The following is a 24,675-nucleotide window of genomic DNA, read 5'->3' as shown; positions in this document are numbered from 1 at the left end:
TATAAAGAGCACTCACTTGAAGAAGTTATTCACTTATTTTAAGCAGGCCTTTATTTTAAGCAGTAGCAAACTCCACAGACGATCCTAAATGACCTGACAGGAAAGGGAGATCTGAGATTTTCCACTCTCCCTCTGCACACAGAAGAATAAAGAGAGGTAGAGTGTGAACATGCCTATTATAGGCTGCCGGGCTGTAGTGCCTTACTATGTTAGACTGACACATGCAATGATTTAGAAGAGAACCATGTAAAGACAAAAGACAAGTAAGTCAAATACTTGAGTTGAAATTCAAGCACACGTTAAACTAAAAAGCCAATCTTAGAAACAGCAGCAGAAGTTTTTAACAGAATAAATCCAGGGTAAATTCCTTCAGAGATACAATGCCTATAATTACAATTTCATATGACATTATCCAACAACTGAAAGTAAAAGTTAAAATGTTTTCATTTGAATCTGCCCAGCAGCACAGATAAATACACAATGATCTACCAGATGCTCTGATTAACTTCACTCCAAAGGACATACCTGATATCCAATTAATGTAGAAAATGCATAACAAGACTCACAATCTTCAAACACTTTCTACACACCAGTTTAGCATTCCTGAGGCATCCATGCCTAGCAGTAAAACTGAGAGCACCTCAGCTGAGCATCAGATGGAGACTGAAGTTCCTCGTCACTCTTGGACACAAACATTCCACTATACAGAAACCAACAGCTCATGTTTGTGGGGTCACTAAGAAGACATTATGCAAGTTACTGAACAAACAATGCCTTCTGAGTGTTGGTAAACCTGGAGTTAAAAAAAAATTAAACAAATACTTTTTTGCCTGCCTGAAATGATCCATTTGTAACAGGGCATTATTTGCAAGTATACAGAATCAAAAAACCCTGTATATAAAAAACTCCATATATATACACACATAATTTCTTTGATTTCTAGTTATTATGTATATGGATTTTATATACACACACACATACCTCTCAAAGAACTAACCCTCTATCTTTCTATCTAATCTATCTACACACCCCCACACACAAACACACACATACACACCAGTAAAAATAAAAATTCATTGTTTTCTTCACCTTCACACAATGGAGGCAGGTTTCCACACATCTGGAAGTAGCTTGCAACCACGGGAAAGAAAATACAAAAGAATACAATGCTCATTTTTGTAGGAAAATCCTACCTATTTATCTTCTGGAGCATTTTTTTAAACTTACTGCTCTGCCCCTGAACAAGATTTGCATGTATTCCCCTAGCAGGACTATCTGCATTGGAGATGAAGTATGAAGTTCATGAGCACAAGGTAGAGCAGTTCAGGACTGGTGAATCCCATTAGCCACTCACATGCACACCCTGAGCTCACAGCCACTCACATGCACACCCTGAGCTCACAGCCACTCTTTTGTTCTGCTTAAGAAGCTGGTGTGCAGGGACAACAAAACACAGGTGAAACAATTACTATGGAAAAATCTGGAAGCAGAGCTTTCCCCAGTGAAGAGATCACTATGGCTGGGTTCTCATCTTCACTAATATTTGTAACACACTGCAGCTAAATATGTGCTTAAAAATAATGAATTAGTCTAGTATGTCATTGTTCTCTTCTAATATGCACATTTCACAATATGAAGACCAAAAATGCAAATCAAATTCACACTTAAAATTTCCACAGATGTGAAGAAAGAGAAGCTGTGTGAAATAGAACTTTGGTCTCTGACAGAGCCTTTGTCAAGGTTCACCTCTCTGGCTTTACTTACCTTTTCTCTCTTGCCTGCTGGAGAGCTTCCCTTTGCCCAGCCAAAGCATCAGGAATAAGAAAGGAGGAGATGAAAATTCATGTGGAAATCAGAAAAAAACACAACACTTCTGAGCACATCTTGCCTGTCCTTAACAACACAGACTAAGTATCAAAATTTGGCTTTGACTTATGGTGGGGGACCAGCCAACCATTACTCTGGCTCCAAACAGAGCCATGTAACACTCTCCACTTCCAGAACACATCCTGCACCTGCCAAATGACACAAAGTATCTTGGGGTTTTTTTGAGAACCACTGTTTATGTACTTCAAGCATACTAACTTTAACTGTCAATAAGTATTCACCTTCTCTTTTAGTGAATACTCACCCTATTTCCTCAGTTAAATTATAAATACACTTAATGATAAATTTAATAAGTGAGAAGATATAAGTTAACTCATAAATTTGCCAGAGGTTCTATAAAGAACACCATCCAAAAGCAACACATGCCACCCAGCATTAGCTTTTCTCTGCTATTTGGACTTAACACCCCAAACATATAAATGACTCTCTCAAGGAAAGAAAAGCCATCTTTGGTTGACTATCACTGGAATGGTTATCTGAAACTAGTAATCACACAATTCTTTCAATTCTTATCATATTACCAGTATTTTACTGGAAACAGATGTCAGCAGCACAACTTAGTCAGAATTATTGAACAACTTTTCTTTCAATTTCATAACAAATTAGGCAATGCTTAGTTGACGTATCTGAAAAAAGTTACAGAATTGCAAGCCCTAAGGCACAGGACTGGTGTCATAATTTAAACCACCATCATCCAAAATGCAAAGGCATTAGAAACATAATGTTCTACTCTGTAAAACAAATTTCTCTTGCAGATGATAATCTCTATTTGTTAGTAGATTCTGAAGTCTCAACAGCAACCAAAAGCTACCATTTCAATGTCAAAAGCCTAGCACAATTCTTACAAACAGAACATTAAAATTCCCCAGATATTTACAAATGATTAGTGAAGCGCAAATACATAATTAAACTATTAATTTATTATTAAAGACTGTCTTGGGCACAGTGATCATGAAATGATACCATTTTTTTATTCATATCACGAAAGCAAAATGAAGGTAGAGAAGGGAATAATGCAGAAGTCACATAATCTGGTTTGTCTGTTACAGCAGTAAAGACTAGATAACAATTCTCCAATTTAAACAGAAAGAAAGATATTATTTTCAGTGGCTGTTCTCAGCTCCAGGTTTGGTGTCTTTGCCTCTGGTAGTCCAGTTTACTGCTTTTAAAGTCACTGGGCTAGGCCATTTATAAAAGTGTAACTGTCAAAGGAAACCAAAAAGTGTGGAGACTTTTGTCAATTGCTGAAACTCTGGAGTGTGAAACCACTTATTTTGGCAACATGCATCAAGAGACTATTTTGATCAAAGTAATGTTATAAAAAGCAAAAATCAAAAGTTCCTGTGTCAGTGCCAGGGCTGTCAGTCTCCTCCTAGTCACCACGTGTCAGTTAATTGGGTTACAAATGCAATTATGATATTCAGGGTAGACCTTTTCCTTTTGTTAATTTTATGGAAAGTAAGTTCCCTTGAGGTGTGGAAGAAAGCTGAGCCAAACTTGCTTTTATTTTCTGAATATAGGTAAGAAAATAAGGTAACAGCCTAACTAGACTACTGAACACCAGTGGGCAAAAAACGCCCTCAGTGCACAGAACAACACTTGGAGGACGTGTGTGACCCTTAATGGCTCACAAAACTGCACATTATACCCACTGACTTCATCTATAAGAAAAGGACAAAGTACTAAGGTATCAAGAACAAACTCTTGTCCTATGGGCATGGTAATCCAGTTGATTTTTATTTTTTTCAAAGCCCTTTTCAGGCAACACTAAAGCAGCTTTAGGAATGCCCGACCAGAAACATTGTGAAAGAATACACTGTCTCCCTCCAGTAAATTCACATAAAAAAGAAACTTAATGGCCTAAACTTTGCATCAGCTAACTTTACGCTGAACCAAATCTTAATCTAACCTCAATTTGCATAAAGTCAACAAGCCAGTAGCAGAAATACTGCAGCATATGCTTTAGTCTCCTTAGAGAAATGCACTTCTGTGCCCAGACTCAGTCCAGGCACTATGGATGAATCCAGTATTAAAGGTTATGAATTACAACCTGAAAGGAAGGATGGACCCGTGGCATAAAGGAGAGCACTCTGGACTCCAAATCCCAAGGTCCTTAGTTCAAGTCTCAGTGGGGCTGTCCCCTGGCAGTTCAATGCCTCCCTGCCATCCCATACGGTCACATCTCAGATGCTCAGCAGGGTCAGCCCCAGTTAGTACCGGGTGCTGTGACAGTCCCAAGGACTTCCCTGTCACTGTCCAAGCTCGCTCGGCCGTGGCAGACGGACCTCAGGACTTAAAACGGTGGGGCCAGTTCTGCACATGTTGTGCCTCACCTAAAAAATCCACTGCACAGGCTGGAAGGGCACACCCACGTGGGGAGAGCCCTGCCCAAATCTGCGTTCGCAAAGACTGGCCATACACATACATACATACAGAACCTTCAGCTACTTTGCACTCCACGTATTTTCACACCCAGCAAATGGCAAGGCAATCAGTTGCTCCAGAGTCACAATTTATACATGACAATGCACATCACTGCTAAAAGGATCAACCTCTAAGAAACTTTGTGCCATCTTCACTAAATAATTTAATTAATTCGACTGTTTAACAACAGCATGTTTTACAAGTTAGGAACATGCACATGCTCATTTTGTTCACCCCCAAAAACCAAATTTTAACCACTTCTGAACATCAAAAAATACAGTTTGCACAAATTAGGCACATTATTCAGAGAAACAACAAAAAAAGCAAGACATTTAGAGTGCACACACTGTTGCTCTGGGGAAACTCCTGGAAAAAAGCAAAAGGAAGACAGCACAGGCAAAATTGACTTGTGTATCTATGTACCTGCCCCACGCAGACATGCCTTCTGTCCCACGGTTAGAGCTCATGATTATTATATTTCATAAGGAACATCCTGCTTGAAACAGATGACTTTTTCAACACACGCATGTCCGTTTTCCCATAAATCTTGTGCTTGCTGGTGCAAGCTGTTCTACATTTCCATAGCATGAAAAAAGAAGCAGCAGCAGAGAGAGTATCGGGCTGTCAGCTCTACTGCCAAGCCTACAGTCACAGCACCAGGACACTGGGAAGTACTGCAGGGCTCATCACAGGTTTCCTGGAATTCCATCACAGGGTCTTCTCTTTTCTGAGAGCAGATTACATCATTATCTTGCAAAATTATTATAAATTTCTGAGGGAGAATGGAAAATGTAAGACCCCTGAAAGTTTCCAGATTCATAACTCTCACTATAAATCTGATTCGCTCCGGCAGAACACTAATTTATTTTTTTTAAAAAAGATCAGTAGATTAGCACAGAATTCAGGAATATACATTGCAGAGGAGGCTTTTGTCAGTAAAGCAGAATTTTTCAGAAAGCAGGTATTATAAGCAATATTTGCAAGAATTATGATCATGTTTGCTTTCTGAAACACAAACTTGCAACGGATTAAGATTTGTGGTGTTCAGAATGCCATATAAGTAATTTCCATAATCAATGTGAGTTCCCACACATGGCAAAGAGGCACAGAAAAATGCAAAATCTGGAGGTAACGCTCATGTTGGCTCTGCTTCTTTACCATGTCAATGCAAATAATGAGAACTTATACCTGAAATAAAAACTTTCATCCATAAAGCTTTAAAAATAGACCATGTTATTTAAAAACTATGAACTTCTACTGTACTTTTCTGCAGGTGGTCAATGCAACTTTCAAACGCAGCTTTTTCTGCCACAGGGTATCACAGATACTTCCTGTATTTCAATGCATTTTCAAAATAGCAGAACAACACAAACTGGCACTAATAAAGAAAATTCTAATTAGAAAAAAAATTTTTAAATGACAAATTGCATACCCGAATCATTTGAGCTAGTTCACAAAGTACTGACTGTGTGTTAAACCTGGGTCTCTAAGTACTTTGTCAGTAAAATAAAAGGCTGAAATGAAAAAGCCAGGCTGGTTTCGTTCCTCTTTAACACCAGGGTGGTCTATGGGCAATTTTTGATACCACTGGTGTTGCCAAGGAAACAAAATGAAAACAGGTGCCATCAAATACAAATTAAAGATTTAGTTCTATTTTAAGCCACCTTAAAACAAAGTTTCCATAAACTTAACTGATACTACTACAAATTTGACAATACTTTATAACAAGAACAGGATTATAAGTTGTCTTTAGACCATCAAGTTTTAACTGAAACAAATTTAGACTGATTGGCAACCCTTCCTTTTAAATAAATAAATTTCTTCATTAAATATGCATCATCCTCTTTAAAAATTACTTAGTGTAAATTTTGAGGCAATATAATACCATGACAGCAAAAAGGGTACATACAGTCTTAATAAGCTTTCTTTATTCCAAATTTTACCTTCCTTTCAATCTAAGCAATATTTAGATTTTTTTTGTTTTGTTTTTACTAAGTAAACAACCAGTATAGACTTAAAGCATATAAAAATCTTACGGTAAGTAGCCACAGAAGCTTAATATTTTCCTCCTAATCTGATTGTGGTTTTCTCCCATGCAATTAAAAAATCAAACATCCCTTTAACTAAAACCCAAGTAAATACACTTTTGCTTTTAAAAATTTTATTATGTTAAGAATTTGGCAATACAGCAGTCAAGTCTCTGAAGCACTTCCTCCAGGTCAACTCGCTATACTAACAGAACACATGTTTAAGAAAAAAATGAACATATAATTCATTTCAATAAATAAACACTATTTCATGCTTCCAAGAATGCCTTAAAATTATTTACTGAGGTTTTTTTTGGCTTAACAAGACACTAGTCATATATAAGAATCCAAACAGAACCATTTCAATTAAAAGCAATACATAAATTGTCTCCAGTTCAATAAAGCTTGATGTCAGAGCCTTGAATAAAAATTAACCCTGAATATTCTGTGCTAATCCTGGAACTTGAAAAATAATAGAAATAAAAAGAAATAGAAGCATTTCTAGTAATACAACCCTTCATTTAAAAGTTTTAAAATCTGTGGTATATTTTACATTACCCTGTAAGATATTGTAAAATTTTTAGGAAAATAAATTCTGCTAAATTTGTGCATGAACATTTTGCTAAATAATTTTCCAAGTCTGAGTTAAAAAGTAACTGAATAAATTCAGCATACAATGACATCTACAAATGAGAGAAAGGCTTTTTGTTTTTTTTCTAAATAACAATGACTGTAAAGTTAATTTAAAAAGTCTTGTGCTGTTAAAATTGTGATTCTAGTTTGAATGCAACACAATGATTTACTACAAATTGCCTATTTCAAACAAAATTTTCTTGAGATCTTCAAGTTGCAAAATCGTTTTGTTTTGCACTCTGATCTCTGTTTACAGTATTATTAACATCACAAATGAGCAAGTCTATAGTAATTTAAAACTTCTGAAGGCAGGAGGTTGTTTGTTTGTACCATTTGTCCAGGGGGAAGGCAGCCTGAGCCGCCGAGGGCAGCAGTAACCTGTCCATGCCAGGTCTGTCGAAAACATTCTGGGCTTAACCCACATTAACAGTCCTATAAAATAATCTTTAACAATAATTACAGACAGAGATTGATGCAATACTCCCCCTAGTCATCAAGAATATTTCCATTAATTTCATGGCTTCATTCAACCTCCATTTACTCTTCCAACATCTTTGAAAAATCATATTCACAGGTCAACCATTTCCCTACTGAAGTGTCTTGTAAATAACGGGGAGTATCATAGTATGGTTCTTTTTTCAGATTAGCACTTCTAAGAATCTGAAGATGTACAGCATTGCATGAAACCAACCAAGATGTAACTTCCTTTACAGTCATTTTAGTTAAAGTTTCAAGTTAACTCACTCGTGTGTAATTATGAAATTACTGTACTGATCCTCTGCTTACTTTGAAAGTGATTAATCAAAGTCAGAGAACACCAACCATCAACTGAAGCATGTTTCAAATTTCCCATTCAGGGCTAAGTCTAAAAAGATGAACTAATTCAATTTTAATTAAACCCTCATTTAGAAGCATGAAATAAATGTTTTCCATTTAATTCAAATTAAACTCCAGTTCCAGTACAAATTTCAAATATTCTCTGCTTCTGCTACTTTATTACACATGACAGATTAACATTTCCTTTTTGCACACATATGCAACCAGCAGATCTGATATCATTAAAAAACATAAAGAATTTATACTTTTAAGAGTAATAAACATTCATTCTACTTCCAAAACTTCTAGTGATACGAAGAAGATTCTAGTGAAGGAGTGAAGATGCACTCTCTAAACCGCAGTGAAACATTTATGCCAGATTCTATAACCACAAATGCTTTTCACTGCACTGTATTGATATTGCAACAGTTCTACTGTGTGAACTTTCAAGACATCTCTTACTGAAGGGAAAAACAAGACAAGGAGATGCTAGAAAGAAGTAGATAAAAAAAGCAATACCCACAGGAAGAGTAATTACACACATTAGACTGTAGACATTTTCAAAAGCTGCAATGTGGACAAGAATAGGGTCTTGTCATACTCCTGTTTGAACATCAAACACAACTCAAGCCATCTAATGTTTTCACAGTGCACTTATCAATGCTAATGTTGTATCAATACTAATGGTTTATCATTCAGGAGTGCCATAGACCAAGGAGATCTGTCAATCTTTTCTGAGGGGAGCCATGTGGTGAAACCTCGTCAAAAACTTCCTTGGGTTACTAGGGAGAAAACTTTTATCATCAGTAAGTTTTGACAGAGAACAAATGGTATTCTTCCTCTGTTGCTTTCACGACAGTATTACAAAACCTCTCCTTTCATACGAAATGGGCTGATGTTAAGCACACCATCCCCTGGCACAGCAAGCTGTCAGGGCTTGGAAACCGATACTCCCAGGTGTGCACATCATCCTCGAGGAGGCTCAGGACATGCTACTTGCACTGGTAGAGTCAAGCCATGAACTATCAACTGCAATTTAAGAAAATAAGTAAAATATCACAGGCTGTATTTCGTATGTGCATCCAGATACTTCTAAACTTGTCCTCTGTGTCTGAGGACAATTCACAGCTTGATACCATTTCTTTACTCTATCTTTCTTGTCTAAGTCATGCTTGGTACACAGGAATTTTCTTTAAAATTCTATGCTAAGCATTCTGAAAAACTGCATGAAATTATGTGTCTGTGTCACAAGAAACGGGACTGTACCCCAGGGGCACTTGCCTGCATTCACTTCCTCGCTCATTGGACTATTCCCCTGTCTTCTCTACAGCAAGTCCACAGAAGGGCTGATCACAAACAAATAAATAAATTAAATCCTTTGAAATTTGCTTTCTCCATTAATACTGCAGTCATTAAATACTAAAAAAGAAGTTACATTCCAAAGGTACTATGTCTGTATCTATGACCAGTATTTCCACAAAAAATAGGAGCTTAAGGAAGAAAGGACTTGAAATCAGCAAATACAGGTAGTAAGTGAACACCAAGCACATTTTAGCCAACATAATAAATCTTAACTTCATCTTCATCATCATGGCTCAGCTTCACGAACAATGATTTGGGAAGGGCACTGTCTGGAGAACTGTATATATCTTGAAATGAAAAAGAAAGAAAATAATCTACAGAACAGGATTTCTGCACCTCTATGAGCAGCTTGCCCAGAAGCCACAAGGGCAACTTTGACAAATCATGATTTTCCTGCAGGGCCATAGTTTGTCCTTTATTTACTTTTCAATCTACAGCTAAAACTAACTCAACTACAATGGAAAGTCAGGTCAAATGGACAAAATTACCAAGTACCTAAAAACTGTCTCTTTTCACCCAGTAAAAATGACATTACTCCAATAGTTAACAGTTGCCTTAATTGTATAACAAAAGATTTAGAAATTTATTTCTAAATAAGGTACATAAAACAACCCATGGAAAACACGCGTTTAGATACCTATTGAAGAATGCTGACCAAAGAAAGCCACCAAGTCCAATTCTCATTACAATTACAGCAAGCACTAACTGGCACCTTAACTCACAGAAAGAACAATTCTGGTGATCAGTAGAGATCTATTATCCAGATATTAAAGTTCTAGCAAACTGTGAAAATATTTCATTTAGGTATCACATCAGTTCACTGCTCAAAATGGAACATGCACAGACATGAAAGTTCAAATGTACACATTTACTTATTTTAATTTGCCCAATATTTATCATCTCTTCATTCCAGAACCCTCGTTGAAAGGAATCAAATCTTGAACAGGGTTTTGTGAACCGGTCTGAACCTCAGTAATAACTTACCACACCAGAAGCAGTTGAGGTAAAGAGGTCTGTTCAAACACCAGAAGCATTGATCATTCGTTTAAAATAAATAAATAAATAAATGTTTCTTTTGACAAGTGAAATAAATCCAGAATCAAAAAGCATTTGGCACCTTTTTTCTTTCATTTACTGCAGATAGTTTTGTCTCATCTGGTTTGGTTTTTTATTCATACAAAAAACGTCATACAACAATTGTTCCTGTTTTATCAGAGCAGACAGGCAGGTTACTTACTGATTTGGTGTAGCAGCATATTTAAATGAAAATTTAAAGGTTTCCTTTTTTGAAAACCCTTAAATAATTAAGTCACTCTTCCTCAGAGTTCAGTCTTGGAAAGCAGTTGAACAAAAAAAGGAATCTACCACAGATACACTACCCAGATCACCACAGGTATTAGTGTAGGTGCAACTGGTTTGAACCACATACTACTACTCCTCAAAGAAAAAACATTACATATTCTATTACCATAAGAACTTGCATTTCTCATTGTGCTTTATGTGGAAAGAAATTCCTTTGACACTGACTTTTTATTTTTTACCTTTTTTTGCTCAATCTATATAGAGAACATACTTTGTTTCCTACTCGACAAATACTGTCTGGAATTATCTGCTCATTTTTTTATCTTGAATGAAGCTGTAACACCTACTTGAAATTTTGGCTCTAAATAGTATCACAGAAGGAAATATATTGTGAAGCAAAACCTGCCTTCAGCTGCGTGCAAACCGAACGCTGCTGGAATTTCCCCCATGAAGTTCTGCTCTATGCTGTCCAATTTTATTGACATGCCCAATAAGAAAGAGTCTGAAAGGACAGGCAGGACAGCTACACAAAAGTCAGTTTGCCTCTTAAAACAAGCTTTTTTAAGGGCCACCTTCAGAGAAGCTCCACAGTCTGCAGACACTTACTAGTCTATCTGAAAAAGGAGGAGGAATCTCTTCCATTTCCCTCAGACTCTGCATTCACAGGTGAAACCACCATGGCAGCACTGCACCTCTGGCTACAGCATCCAAACATGAAGGTACATCGACACAGTCTGACCTATGATGTGCTTATGGATACAGCAGCTTCCCTACACAATTATTAAGTTTTAATCATAATAAATTTACAAGTGGTCAGCTGTGACTGGTTTTGCAATGACCCTAAGTCAGTTGGATAATGCCCAAAAACATGACCCGGTTCTCCTACCAGTCCCAGCCATACATTTTTGTCCCCACCTAAGTTCAAGGACAACTTTAACAATATTAGCAAAAGAAGCTACTTCTCGTTACTTAGTTTTCAGATGGATCCATTTTCTGATCCAGCTCATCAAGTGGCCACAGAAATGCTCATTCCAGCAGAAAAGGGTGTTGAAAATGCACAGAAACAGGTAGGAATATTCCCCCTCTGCAACCACCGCCTGCATTTAGGTCTGTTTAAAGCAAATGCAGAAATTCCATGTAAAGCCTAGAGACGTCCAAAGGTCTTCCAAGACCTCTCTGAAAAGCCTGCAGCCAAAACACATGCTTCTCCAACTCCCCTCTGCGGCCTCAACCGTATCACATCAGTGCCTTAGGTCCCCACTGCAAACACACTTCACATGTCCCCAGGATCATCACAGCTCACTGTCATTCTTCCACAAGATTTTGAAGGGTAGTAAAATAATGAACAGCAATGCACAACCAAAAATCCATATTTTAAACTCTTTAAATATTAGCTTACTCTATCTTGATACAGCAGGCAAGATCCCAAGTTACAAATTAACAAGTATCTCATAGAAAGTTCTTAAAAGGTAAAGGGCTTTTAAAAGTTAATTCAAGTCTTTTCTAAAGATAAGCAAAAGCACTAAAATAAGAAAACCATATACTTTTACAAACCTACTCAAAAGCAGTAATGCTGAGATAAGATAGCTGAACTCTCATAGAAAATAATAAAGTGATGAGATAACACCACCTGTTGGAGAGAAGAAATGCAAGAGTGACCATACAGAAAGACATCTGACATCACCAGAAGCATTTTTTATTTTTTCCTCTTCTCAACTTCTGGCACAAAAGGCATAAAGGAAACCATTTTCTCAATAGATGAAAAACTGGTCCCAATCTGACTTGCTCTGCTCCATGTGATACCTCCTTTTTTCTTACAGCTTTACAGAGCAATAATTCTCACTTCAATCTCCAGTTTTAATGCAGTATGTCGAGAATAAAAAATTGAGAAATGGTAATTGTTATAAGACACATCAGGAATAAAAGGTTATTGCAAACAGATTAGTCCAGGGTGGAAATGACATGGGCTAAGCAGGAGGCATGGATAATCTGGGCAAGTGCCATGGAAAAATAAATACCATGATTGGACTTAAGGCAAATGGAAGCAGTTCAAATTGGCTTCCTCCAATTCACTAAAGAACATGTGATGCCCACATGTCCATTTCCAACATACTTCACTATAAAGAAACAGATCAATACTGTGAAGTGTTGAAAAACACATCTACCACCACCGTCTTCCACACCTGCCTTACCACAGAAAGGTGAATTATTGCAGATGCCTGATAAGCATGAAAGAAAAGTGTTGGAGTGGTTGGGCTTTTTTTTTCCTTCTCCTTTTTAGGGGAGCTCCCAGCATTGACTTGAAGCACAGCAACCTGTCATTAACTGTTGACCTCGCAAAGAAGAGCAAATTTCATAAAACACACATTGCAGTACTAAAGTTGGTCTAAAAAGCAAAAAAGTAGTAATTCCACCCATCCCATTTCACCTGTCCATTTACAGGCTCCTACAACTTCTCCAGCTCAGTTCTAGCAGGTTTCTATTGGGGTTAACTTTTCAGAACATTAATTCATTTATCCACCTCCATGTAAGGCCACAAAAATGTTAGTGCTTGCTTAACAGAAAGGTCAGGAACTCCTGCCTAAGGACAGGCTGTCTCAAATACCCACACTTGAACACAAAAATCTCAGCCTCACAGGAGTAACTGACAGTGTCATTGCAGGAACATAAAGGAAAATTTTGGTAAGGGTGGTCCAGAGAAAGGACCTCAAGAAACAACCATTCTTATGGTTTAAGATTAGCTTTAGAGCAAAATGTTATTTATCTACTTCTTAATAAAGCCAAGTATCAGCAGTAGATTGATCAAATAAAATAAAACCTCTGCATCCTAAAGGATATTCACCAGAAACAATTTTACATGACAATTTGAGACCACAGCTTCATTAGCAAAGACTGTTTCATAAGTATGTTACCAAGTTTTAGCAAAAAACAAAATCACCACTACTACAGAAAAACAGTGCCAGTCTCCATGCTTCCTTTACAGACAAAAAAATGGAATTTTGAAGTTAAAAGTGACAGACATGACGTGATAAGGAGTTACTGAACAAAACAGTTAATGGTTTGAATTAAATTGTGACAGTGGTAGGAAATAAATACTCCATCACTACAAGACAGTATAGGTGCTGCAGTCAGTGGGGGACATGGAAGCACAGCTGGTAAAACACCACTGCAGCTTCAGAGCAGAGACACAGCCTTGCTCTAGAACCATGCTCCAATCCCCTTTAATTGCCTCCACTATAAATTCCTAACTGCTCATCCCAGCAGAGCAATCAAAGGGAGATGCAAACACTCTTAGACACATTAACCCTGGCTGCTGCACAGTCTGCTGCAATCAACGTGCTTTCAGCCCTCCGAGATGGTTAAATTACCTAGGTCTGAGTGATTTCTTCTCGGCAAAGCCTTTGCTGTTTCTAGTGGCAGTATCACCATGTTTTAGGACAACCTTAAGGACACCTGTATTTCTCCCTCCTTTAACACTACCTGAAATAGTCCTTTGCCCCTCCCCAACCCCCCTCCCCCTCAAAAAATGACCAAAAAACCAAAAAGCCATAGAAAATACCAAAGTTTCTCTTTTCATATTAGAAAAAGAAAAAAAAGGACTCATTGAATCTGTGAGGCATTTCATAATTTTTAGATGAATGAAGAAATAGAACTGAGCTGGCAAGTGGTCTTGACTTTTGAGCCTTACCACAAGTATGGCAACGACAGGTCCCGTTGAACTCAGATTTGCAGCAGAAACAAGTGAAATATAATTGATTACACTTATGCAGTCAAATATACTACCACAGGAACACTTACACAGAAAAAACCTACTTTTTCTTCCTCCCACCCCGAAATTCCATTTTGCACCCCCTGCTGCTTCTTCTTTCCCAGCTGAAACTAGTACAATTCTTTGGAGTAGTTAGAATGTGGTTAAGCACAGGAAGCTATGCTTGTTTGCATGGAATCTGCTATTTCCTCTCTGCCAAAACACTTGTTTAAAGAAGTCATGTAGTATTTCTGCTGAGCAGTAAATGCAGTTGACAAGGAAATGGCCTACCGGCAGTGCATTCCCCCTTTGTGGCAGTGCCAACCAGCCTACAGCAAAACTGCACATGGTAATTCCACTGTGCATTCCCAGGCAACAAAATTGTGCCCTGCGTAAATACCACAGAACTCCAGCAACATCGAGAAAAAGCAATGAAAATTTGCACAAGCTTTCATGCTTGCCTGTATCGATTCTGTGTCATAGCTAAAACAAAGTAGGAAAGTATCTACATATGTCCAGAAGTCCTGTGAAGCTGTATCATATGACAGCAGGAAAACTATTGCAACCTAAATCTGTGTACTTCTTGTTAACCACTGTAACAACTCACTAATAAAAATTAAGAAAAATTGTAGGTATCAAATATACAAAAGAGCACTAACTGCATACAAGCCCTTAAAGGCCGTAACGTAATTTATTAACAAGAACACATGTTCTATGTAATCCAGAATTGTTGTGTTAAATTGCTTTGGCCTTTGGTAGCATTCACTTGATTGCATGAATTGAACAGATCCACAAGCACTCAAACTCAGTGACCTTTGATTTATAAGCAGCTATTGTCATGCACATAAAAATCCCCTCTGATAATGCAGTCCTCACCTTTCAACAGCTAGTGCAACTAACTATGTACAATGATGTTCCTCACATGTAATTAAATTAAGACACTTTTGCTAGAAGTATAACCAAAAATCACTGCATGATCAAATGTCTGTCATTTGTGATCAACTGTTTTTCAAAATATTTTTGAGATGTTATGCCATCATAACTTAAATTACCATCAAAAGCAAGCTTCAAACATGCTTATTTTGTTCACAGCTTTCATGTGCGTATTTGCAATCTGAACTGTAATTTAAAAACCGTTAATTACACAGAAAAAAACATGGTGCAGGGAAACTATGAAAATTTGCATTGAAAATTATGCTGTGATTTTAAATTGCAAAACACTCACTAGCTTTAACAGATTTGCACACTCCCATGGAATTTCAGGAAACCTCTGCTCCAAAGAGGGCACACTACCAAAAACCAAGAACCCACAACCAAAAATCAAGAACCTAACAGCACTAAATACACTTGAACCATTGAAACATTGGCACCACCTTGCAGCAATTATACATGAATAGTACCTTCTCTTTTGATAGTGGCAGCTTCCTTATATTACGATCCTGATATATGAGGCACTAGCAAAAGGAAATTGAATAAAATAATCTCATATGCATTTTTTGCAGCAAATTACAAAGACTATTTAAAAAAATACACTTTAGGCAATATAAATTGCCTTATTAGCAAAAAATGGGCTTTAGATACAAAAAGTTTAGGATGGAGTATTTACTGATGCTCAGTGCAATCAGCATAGCTATTCTATAGCTCATTACAAAAATAATAAAAGCATAACTAACAGTGGCAAGTTATTCCTAGATAAACATTGTTCCCCGTGAACTTCTCCAAGTAATTCCTCTGCAACTGCTACTCCTCATAAAGCGATTCATTCTATTTACATTTTATTTAGCAAAAAGTAAACTAATTCAGTAAGAGACTTTAGGAGTCACTAATAAATAAAAGCTGCCAGGTGTTACCAATATTAGCACTGCTCACATAGGACAATTCTGAATCCTTCTTTAGGTCACCTCAATTTCAAAACTGCCTTTCAAAGGAGGACAGACTCAGTGATGGAACCCTTCAAGTGCAGGTACAGTATGGAACAGACTCTATTGCCTTCAAGCCAATTAAATGCTTACTGCTTTAGCTCCCTCTCAAGGGGAGATAAAGGCATTCCGAAACCTCACAGAAATGGGTTAAAATACAGGCAAACTGGATCAAATAGGAAGCAATGGAAAAAGTAGAAATTGCCAGTTTAAGTGTCCATTCATAAACATACAGTTTCGTGATTCCAAAATTAGGTTTCTTTGAATGTTTTGTGGGTTTGCAGGGTTTTTTTAAATGCAACAAATAAACAAATGCCGCCACACACACTTACCCTCATTGGGTGAATATCAGCATATGGAGGCTTTCCTTCAGCCATCTCTATTGAAGTGATGCCAAGGGACCAGATGTCTGCCACACAGTTATAGCCAATCTCTTGTATTACTTCAGGAGCCATCCAAAATGGAGTTCCTATAACAGTATTACGTTTTGCCATTGTATCCTGTAATTATATTTTTACGCAATTAAAACATATGCTTATTTTCATATTATTATGATACCAACTCTATTTTTAAAAGTTCAATTAGCCATCCAAAAGTCAAATGGTAGTGACTTCCAATTAAGACCAAACAGATTCAGCCCATCAGCCTACAGAAGCCAATCAGGTGATAATTAATAATAAACCTCAAACTAAACTTTAAAGTGAGATCATCAGGAACTTGACATACACTGGCTTACAAAAACAACTGAAAACTAAATAGCTCTGCAATACATTAAACATTCATCATGATAAAGAATGGCAGCACTACCACTAGTCGTTTCTCAGACACAAAATTCAAGGCAGAAAACAAAGGTAAAAGAACACGGTTTGGAGCACTAAAGCATTTTCAAATGATGTTTGTACAGGTACTTACTGTTAACTGGCCAGCCACACCAAAATCAGCCAATTTTGCGTGTCCCTCAGTGTTAAGAAGGATGTTTCCAGCTTTAATGTCTCTATGTATTTTTCTCATAAAGTGCAAGTATTCAAGTCCTTTAAGAGTAGATTTCAGAATAGTTGCAATTTCATCTTCTGTTAGCTGCAAGAAAACATAAAACCATTTTCAGATATACACATAAGGTCTATATATTGGAACTATTCAAAAACATGACCATTTCATAGTGATTATGATAAATAACACAATGCTTTACTTTCTTCTTTTTTAGCAGACCAGAAAAATTTCTGTTTTAAAGCTAAAAAGAAAAAAAAAAGTCAATTATTAAACAGCTACTTGACAGTCCTAAATGCTCCTCTTAGCTTTAATATGTTGCAGAATCACATGGCATCACAAACGACAGAATGAGCTGCAGGTCGGGTGGCAACAAGCAGACAGACGTTTCATTACCAAAGAAAACACAACACAGTAAAAAAAAAAATAATTTGAGATATATTTTCATTGATTTGCTTTACCACTACTGGGTAAGTCAGCAGTTCGCAGTTGTTTATTCTCATTGCTTTAGATCAACATAATAGGGACACACAAGCTCCTGAACAAGCATTATTAGAGGAACAGTTAAGAGACTCTTTTTCAGGTACCAGATCCCCTGAGAACACTTCTCAGATTTTCATCAACATTTATTCTAGATTAAAAGCAAAAACACACAAACATAATTCATTCCATGTGATGCAATTTCTCAAGGAAATACAAAGAACCTATTGATACAACTGAAATGCTAATTAATTACAGTACATTGATGCTTTAATATAAGAACTAAGCAAGTGAACTTGACACATTCTTATAAAGACAAGAAACTGCAAAAACTGAAGATGAATACTCCAATTTGGCCTCAACACTGGGTTGCATTTTTCCCCTCTTTTTCTACTTTTCCAATCCTACTCAGAAATTAAGCACTACCAGTTCCTTCCAGTTTCAGTTTTAGAAGTGTTAGTACACTTCCACACCTCCCTCCAAAAAACTACCACTACTAAAAGCCCACAGGAGACAAAAAACACTCATGATCACTTCAAGCCAACAGAACACTCAACAGAAAGAAAAAAATTATTAGTCAGCAAGATTATCTCCACTTATGCTGCTCATAACAAGTTTTAATTATTCAACAAACAGAACCACTTCCCTATTCCAGCTTCTATCTAGTCTCATAAAACCTGGGTGTGGAGTCCAAGGGCATATAAGTAATGCCATTGATAACCACCACACAGACAATCAGAAGAAACAAAACTATTTATTATTTTAGTACTAGAAATACGCTCCAGTCAGTGTTGCTATCCTGATCTGGATGTATTGTTCATATACCATACTATTCCTGATCAAACTGTATGGGTGATATGTTTCCTGTAAAAAAGAGTTGGTTTATTTTAATCTGAGCTTTAAAACTCACAGCATCATTCTTCCATCAGCACAGCATGGCCTATACCTTGCACCTTAGTGTAAGTTCACAGTCATAATCTTCCTGCTTTGTTTCTGATTTCTATTTGAGTTAAGATATTCCCTTAAAATGTTGTGGAACATTTATCTGCTTGTTCTAATTGTTGGCTAGTTCTGATTCTGTATGCTCTGTCCCTTTGATAGGTTGCTGCTACCCTCTAAATATGAGTCAGCCATGAAGCAACTTCCAACCCCTCATCAAAACCACAGGCAGGTTATATATTAAAAGGAATGTAACTGATAAAGGTGAACAACTTTTCAGCCTACATAAAAACATTAGGCATGAAGCCAATCTTTAAAGTCAAAATTTGGAAGAAACCAAATGGCAGCAAATTCAGGTGTTTCACATCTATTAGGAGGCCAGTTAATGCACATGTTTGTGTCTAACTGGCTACAGACGCCATGCACAAGGAGGACTTTAAGGTGAGTTTACACAGTCTACCACACACTACCTAATCCATGCAGCTGTTGGGACATCCAAAGGTGCCAAGGAGTTGGGTAATGACAACTGAAGGCTACTTCTTATCAGTCCTAAAAAGTTACAGCAATGAGGCTGTCCCTTTTATGACACCATCATCTTCAAACAGCACAGGAAGAATGATCTGAGCAATGACAGGCTGGTCAGCTCATCCTCAGTCCCCAGGATATTACGGGGTGAATCCTCACTTTAGACACACAAGGGTAAAAAGGTGATTGGAATCAGTCAGCACAAGCTGACCAGAAGGAAACTGCCAAATTCATCTGGTCGCTTTCCTATGAGGATGAAGAGAGAGCTGCAGATGTAGTTTAGTTTGACTTTACAAAGGCTGCTGGCAGTCTCCAGTAACATGTTTCTAGCTAATCTGAGGAATCATGAAGAAAATGTAGAAGAACAACTGGTTGGGCTGCCAGGCACAATGGTGGTTCAAATGTACCCGACAACTGGTTCTAAGCAATGTTCCTCAGCGAATGATACCAGAGTGAGTATCTCAGCACCTTTACCAACAACCTGAATAACAAGATAGAACGTGCCCTCAGCATGTTTGTGGCTGACACAAAATAGGGGGGAAGCAGTCTATGCACTAAAAGGTAGGGCAGGATTGGCACACAGAGGGACCTCAACAGGCTGAAGGAATTAGGATGACAACAAATTTGGTAGTTTAAACAAGGCAGAGTCCCTCACTCAGGAAAGAGGAACTTCATGCCATGACCAGTGTGTGGACTGAGGATCAGTGCCACAGGTAGCACTAATTACTGCAGGAAAGGTTCTGGGGTGGCTCCAGCAGACAAGCTGAACATGAGACAGCAACATACCCTAACCATATACTGGTCTTCATTAAGTAAGCACAGTCAGCAAGTCAGGTCCAGTAAACATTCTCCTTTATTTAGCACTTGTGAAGCCAACTCTGGACCACTGTGCCCAGTTCCAGGCTGCTACCAAAGACATGCTGACAAACTGGGGAGTGCAGCACTGGGGACTAGAACAGGTGACGTACCAAGCTGACAGAGCACGGTTTGTCTTGCTTCAAGAAGAGCAGATGTTTCAATGCAACTTTAAACAATCTAAATGGCAGAGGATACAAGAAGTTCAAAGGCTGGAGAGAAAGACTGTTGTATTCCCATCCTCTCCCCCCGCCTCCAGATTGTTAAACTGGGCTGAACACGGTCCTGAACACACTGGATTTCAAAATTACCCCTCCTTAGAACAGTAGACTCAACTCAATGATTTCCAAAGGGCCCTTCCAAAGTAAAATTATCCCTTATTCCAAACCTGTGGCACACCATTCACCTCTTTCCTCAGCACCTCTAAAAAAACCATCCAATTTCTACATTTCCTCCACCTCATCACAACATACAGCAATAAATCCATCCCAACTTTAATATAGATTATTTTATTGTAAAATAAAACACATATGGAAGACTGAAATGAAACTTGGCTTAATTCCTTGAATTGAGACACATTTTATTGCCCAGATTATAACTTTATATGCAGAGAGGTTGATTCAAATGGGAAACACATTAAAAAATTCAGCTGATAGTTCTGGCTCTCCAAGGCAAACAATGATGAGGTTCTTTGAGGGGAAAGAGCAGTGGGGGGAGGCAACAAGGTTAAACTCCCACCCTTTATTATAATAAATAAAACACTGTGTTTTGCGATGCGAGCTGTATATAGAACAGCAAGAGATGACTGACCTGATTAAACATTCATTTACACTCTTATTGGAAGACTTTAATATAAATTTCTTTACAGTCTGTGTTTACATGGTTATTTTATTGTTTCAACAAATTCAAACTGGCAATACCAAAACTTATTTACAAGAGGAGAAAAAAAAGCTGCTGCTCACATTAAGCAATTCTAAAAATCTTTTATTTGAAATGTCTTTAGCAGCTCGGATTGAAAAAAGAGTAACTGGCTTTGAACCACAGATGCAACTTTTGCCATTCTCCTAAAAAGTGCCACAAATTTCTTTTCTGAGACTTGGGAGAGGGTGGGGAGAGAGAGGACAGCTGTTGAATATGCAACTAGACAGTCTGTACAGATCAGAAAAGAAAGTGAAAATTCTATTTCCCGCTCAAGATATTATAGCCTCTCTCAGCTTTCAGCAGTGACACAGCTGCAGAGAGGTCAGTAGCAAATATAAACATTCCAACTCAGAATATTCTGTGATTGTGAAACCTAGCAAACATAGCCATTAGAACTCAAGAATTATTTTCTAAGCTTTCTTCCAAGAAACAGACTTTAAAAACAGAAAAACAGTGAATTATATGATCCTGAGCATTTTAATATTATGTGTCTACCAACAATTTTAAGACTGCCCACAAAACAAACTCCAATATTCTATGCACCTTGGGTAAGATAGGTAGGAAACTACAGAAATCATCCAGGAAGCTAATTCTCCTTAGCACTGACGTTCATAGCACTAGTAAACAACAGTATCTATTTTAATGAAAATATGAAGGTCAGATTAAGTTTAGGGAAAGGTAATTCTGTCTTCAGAACAATTGTTATAGTATTTTCCAAATAAATACCAGACTTCAGAGCATGTATTGTTTTACTACCATATTATTCCTTCTGAATGAGCATGATCCACCTACACTGAGTCCTGCAGAAAAAGGGGGAAGAGTAGACAACTAGTGTTTCCCACTGTACACATACCAGAAGGTGCTGCACAGCCACTCTTCATTCTGAAACTTCCCAACTTCTGAATGCTTTTTTGGTCAACTGTATTTGAACAGTTATTTTGGAAACAGATTAATAACAGTGTAGTTTAAACTTCCTCTTCTTTCATGAAAATTAGCCAACGGCCAACTTGTGAATTCGGTCCACAAAAGAGTCAGGATTAGAACGACTCAGTTAATCACAAACAGTGGATGATCAAGTGCATCCTAAATTATCACTAGAGAGGCATGGTTGGTAGTATGCAAATATTTCCCCATATGATAGGAGCAGCCAGCAGGAGTCAAAAGTGTTGCTTCACATTGCAATTATCTCATTCTATTGCAAGCTGCCACTGAAAAAGTCTCATACCTTCTTTTCCTTCCATTTCCCCACTGCTCATTCCTAATGTCTCTCTTACATCAGACCAAGCCACTGTGCTGCCATAATTCCCAAGTTAGTTCATGAAGGGATGGGGAAGACAGATCAGAGAGAAAAAAGTCCCACAATCATATGGTTGAGCTTATCCAAGATCATCCTAGAGCCACACACAATCACTGCATCTGAGGCATGGAAAACACAGGACACATCAGTCAGGTTGGGCAACAACAGCAGAACTGCCTGTTCAGGCAGCAACTCAGAGTTAGACTGTACCAGATACATGTATGTCCCAAACTAGTCTCTGAGAAAAGCAGACAAAACTAGAGCTAAGCTTTGTGCCTTGGGCCGATGAACACCACACCTCAGATGAGCTAAAAGGAATGGTAAACTTGATGAAGCACTGCTCACCTGACTGGCACACTGGAAGACTCCAGGCAGAATTCCAGGGGCCCATTTAACTTGAAAGTAGTGGCTTGGGCCTCTTGGACAAGAACCTGCTCCTGTCAAGCTGAAAACTTCTCTATATGAACAGACTTCCAACAGTCACTAAAAATTTTCCCAACTTTGAATTCTGCTTCCCTTGATTTTGGTCCATTAGAGCAAAGCCCACTGTTGTTGACTTTCTAAACAAAACTTTTTCATAAGTGGGGGAACAATAGATATAGAAAAAGAAGATCAGTAAATTCTTAGAAATAAGCAACAAAGGCAAATACATATTAATGTCTCCTCACCAAATATGAGGAGACATCCACCTTTTCCTATGATTTAATTTGATACGATCACAGAATCATTTAGTTTGGAAGAGACCTTAAAGATCAAGATCACCAAGTTCAAATGATAATCCTAATGTCCTTGTTTCTTTTTCTTAGCTGTGAAGATACAGGAAATAAAAACTTCCTTGGCCCAAGCAGTCTTCACTGGACAACTTAGGAAAGTTACAGAATATGTAACTGTATGTGTCTGGCCACATTCAGTAAGTATTCTGACAAAATAAGAATCAATTCCCTCCTGGCTTGAAAGTGAAGACATCTCTTTTTTTTTCTTATGAAACCACTTCTTGTTTCCATATTAAAAAAATAAATATATAACACGTGAGGTCATCAACAGAATGCTCAAGTACTTGAAGAAGCTTCATTCCAGTAACAATCAGAAGCTTCCCATCACGCAGCAGTCTGGGTGATCAGATCACTGATCCACAAGGAGCAAGAGAATTCAAACAAGTCCAAGGCCTCTGCCTAATTCTTCCAAAACATTCAAATAGGTATTTCAAGCAAGAAATGGAAAAATTTGCTTTGCTTTTTTTTTTGTTATAGGCACCAGAACACCCCATATTTTAAGCCAGAATTAAATGTCTGACCTGCTTGCCTGTCTCAATGTCTGCTTCCCCTTCCCAGAGATCTGAAGCACATGGATTTCCTGTTTCAGCCATTAAACATTTGTGTCCAGTCACTTTTTCCTGGTCTTACTTAGCTGCCTTTTCAAAACCAACTCTTGGCAATTACAAGAACTTCTACAACTATACAGTGGACCTCATAATCATGGGCAAAAAAATTTTTTTTGCTTTGTATCTAGTATCACAAGTGAAGTCTTGCTTTGTAATAAACAATAAGATACCCATATCTTACTTTCTTTGTGCTACTCACCATTTCAAAACATTTCACCATGGCTCTCCCTCCAGGTACCTCTTCTCAGAACAGAAGAATCCAAATTCATTTGGTATCTCCTTTTATAGAAGTCTTTGCCTCTGATTACGCTTGTCATTTTCTTCTAACTTCCATAGTTCTGCTACATCCTTAGTACTATTGTAATCTTTGACAACCACTTTATTTATTCAACTATTTCTAAACATCAAGCTGAAGTGCTCATGAACCTGAATATAAAGAATCTGCCTCCCTTGCCACGCCAAATGTATTTCTTCACACTTATTTGTGCTTATTTTCTCAGTACCACAAAGCCTTTCAAGTCTTTCCCAGTTTTAACCACTTGGAATATAACCTCTGTCATCAGTATTTTTACCCTTTTACTGAAAGAGTATCGCACAGACACATGTAGTAGACCCAAAATGACCACTTACACCCTCTTTTTTATATTTCAAACAATTACCCATCTGTGACAGAACTCCCCATTTACTCCATTACAGATATATTTTCTTGAAGAGTCTCTGGTGTGGCAGTTTTCCAAAACCCCTTCAGAACACAGCACATCCAGACCAACCTGACACCAACCAGCATTAACTGTGTCCCCACCAACTTCATAGAATACAACCAGCCATGTACTGCATTGCTTCCCATTACAAAAGATATGTTAGCTTTATCACAAGGACTGATTATTCTGGTTCTTAAAAATAGACTTCATGCTATTGAATCGCATTGACTTTAACCACAAACAGCAGAAGAGGAAGTTTGTCTGATCATCAGTATGCATTTTGCTCCAAGACTCAAATATCTCTTCCCCTCAAATCTTATTATCTAAGCCTAAACACTGTTTTCTCTCCTCTACTTTTCCTCTCTGCTCTCAAGTACAGTGCAAAGAACATTTCACGTGTACCAAATGTGAAGCTCAGCAAGGAGAGTGTCACCTCAGAGTACTTGTTGGTAAAAAGAATACCTCATGTTA

At 37.7% G+C, this 24,675-nt stretch overlaps 1 protein-coding gene across 1 annotated transcript in view; it reads right to left on the bottom strand.

Annotated features, from left to right (window-relative positions):
* The window catches only part of STK3 (serine/threonine kinase 3), a 119,379-nt gene that overhangs the window by 82,023 nt on the left and 12,681 nt on the right, over nucleotides 1-24,675 (bottom strand). Inside the window, exons 5-6 of the mRNA XM_071554097.1 lie at nucleotides 17,031-17,195; nucleotides 16,451-16,618 (exon numbers count right to left, since the gene is read on the bottom strand). Of these exons, the coding sequence (XP_071410198.1) occupies nucleotides 16,451-16,618; nucleotides 17,031-17,195 (333 nt within the window). The remainder of the gene's footprint in view (nucleotides 1-16,450; nucleotides 16,619-17,030; nucleotides 17,196-24,675) is intronic.

This window comes from Pithys albifrons, chromosome 4 (genome assembly GCF_047495875.1).
Source record: "Pithys albifrons albifrons isolate INPA30051 chromosome 4, PitAlb_v1, whole genome shotgun sequence".
NCBI lineage: Eukaryota > Metazoa > Chordata > Aves > Passeriformes > Thamnophilidae > Pithys > Pithys albifrons.
The sequence above is the reverse complement of the archived record's forward strand: the minus strand, read 5'-3'. Positions and strand labels throughout refer to the sequence as shown.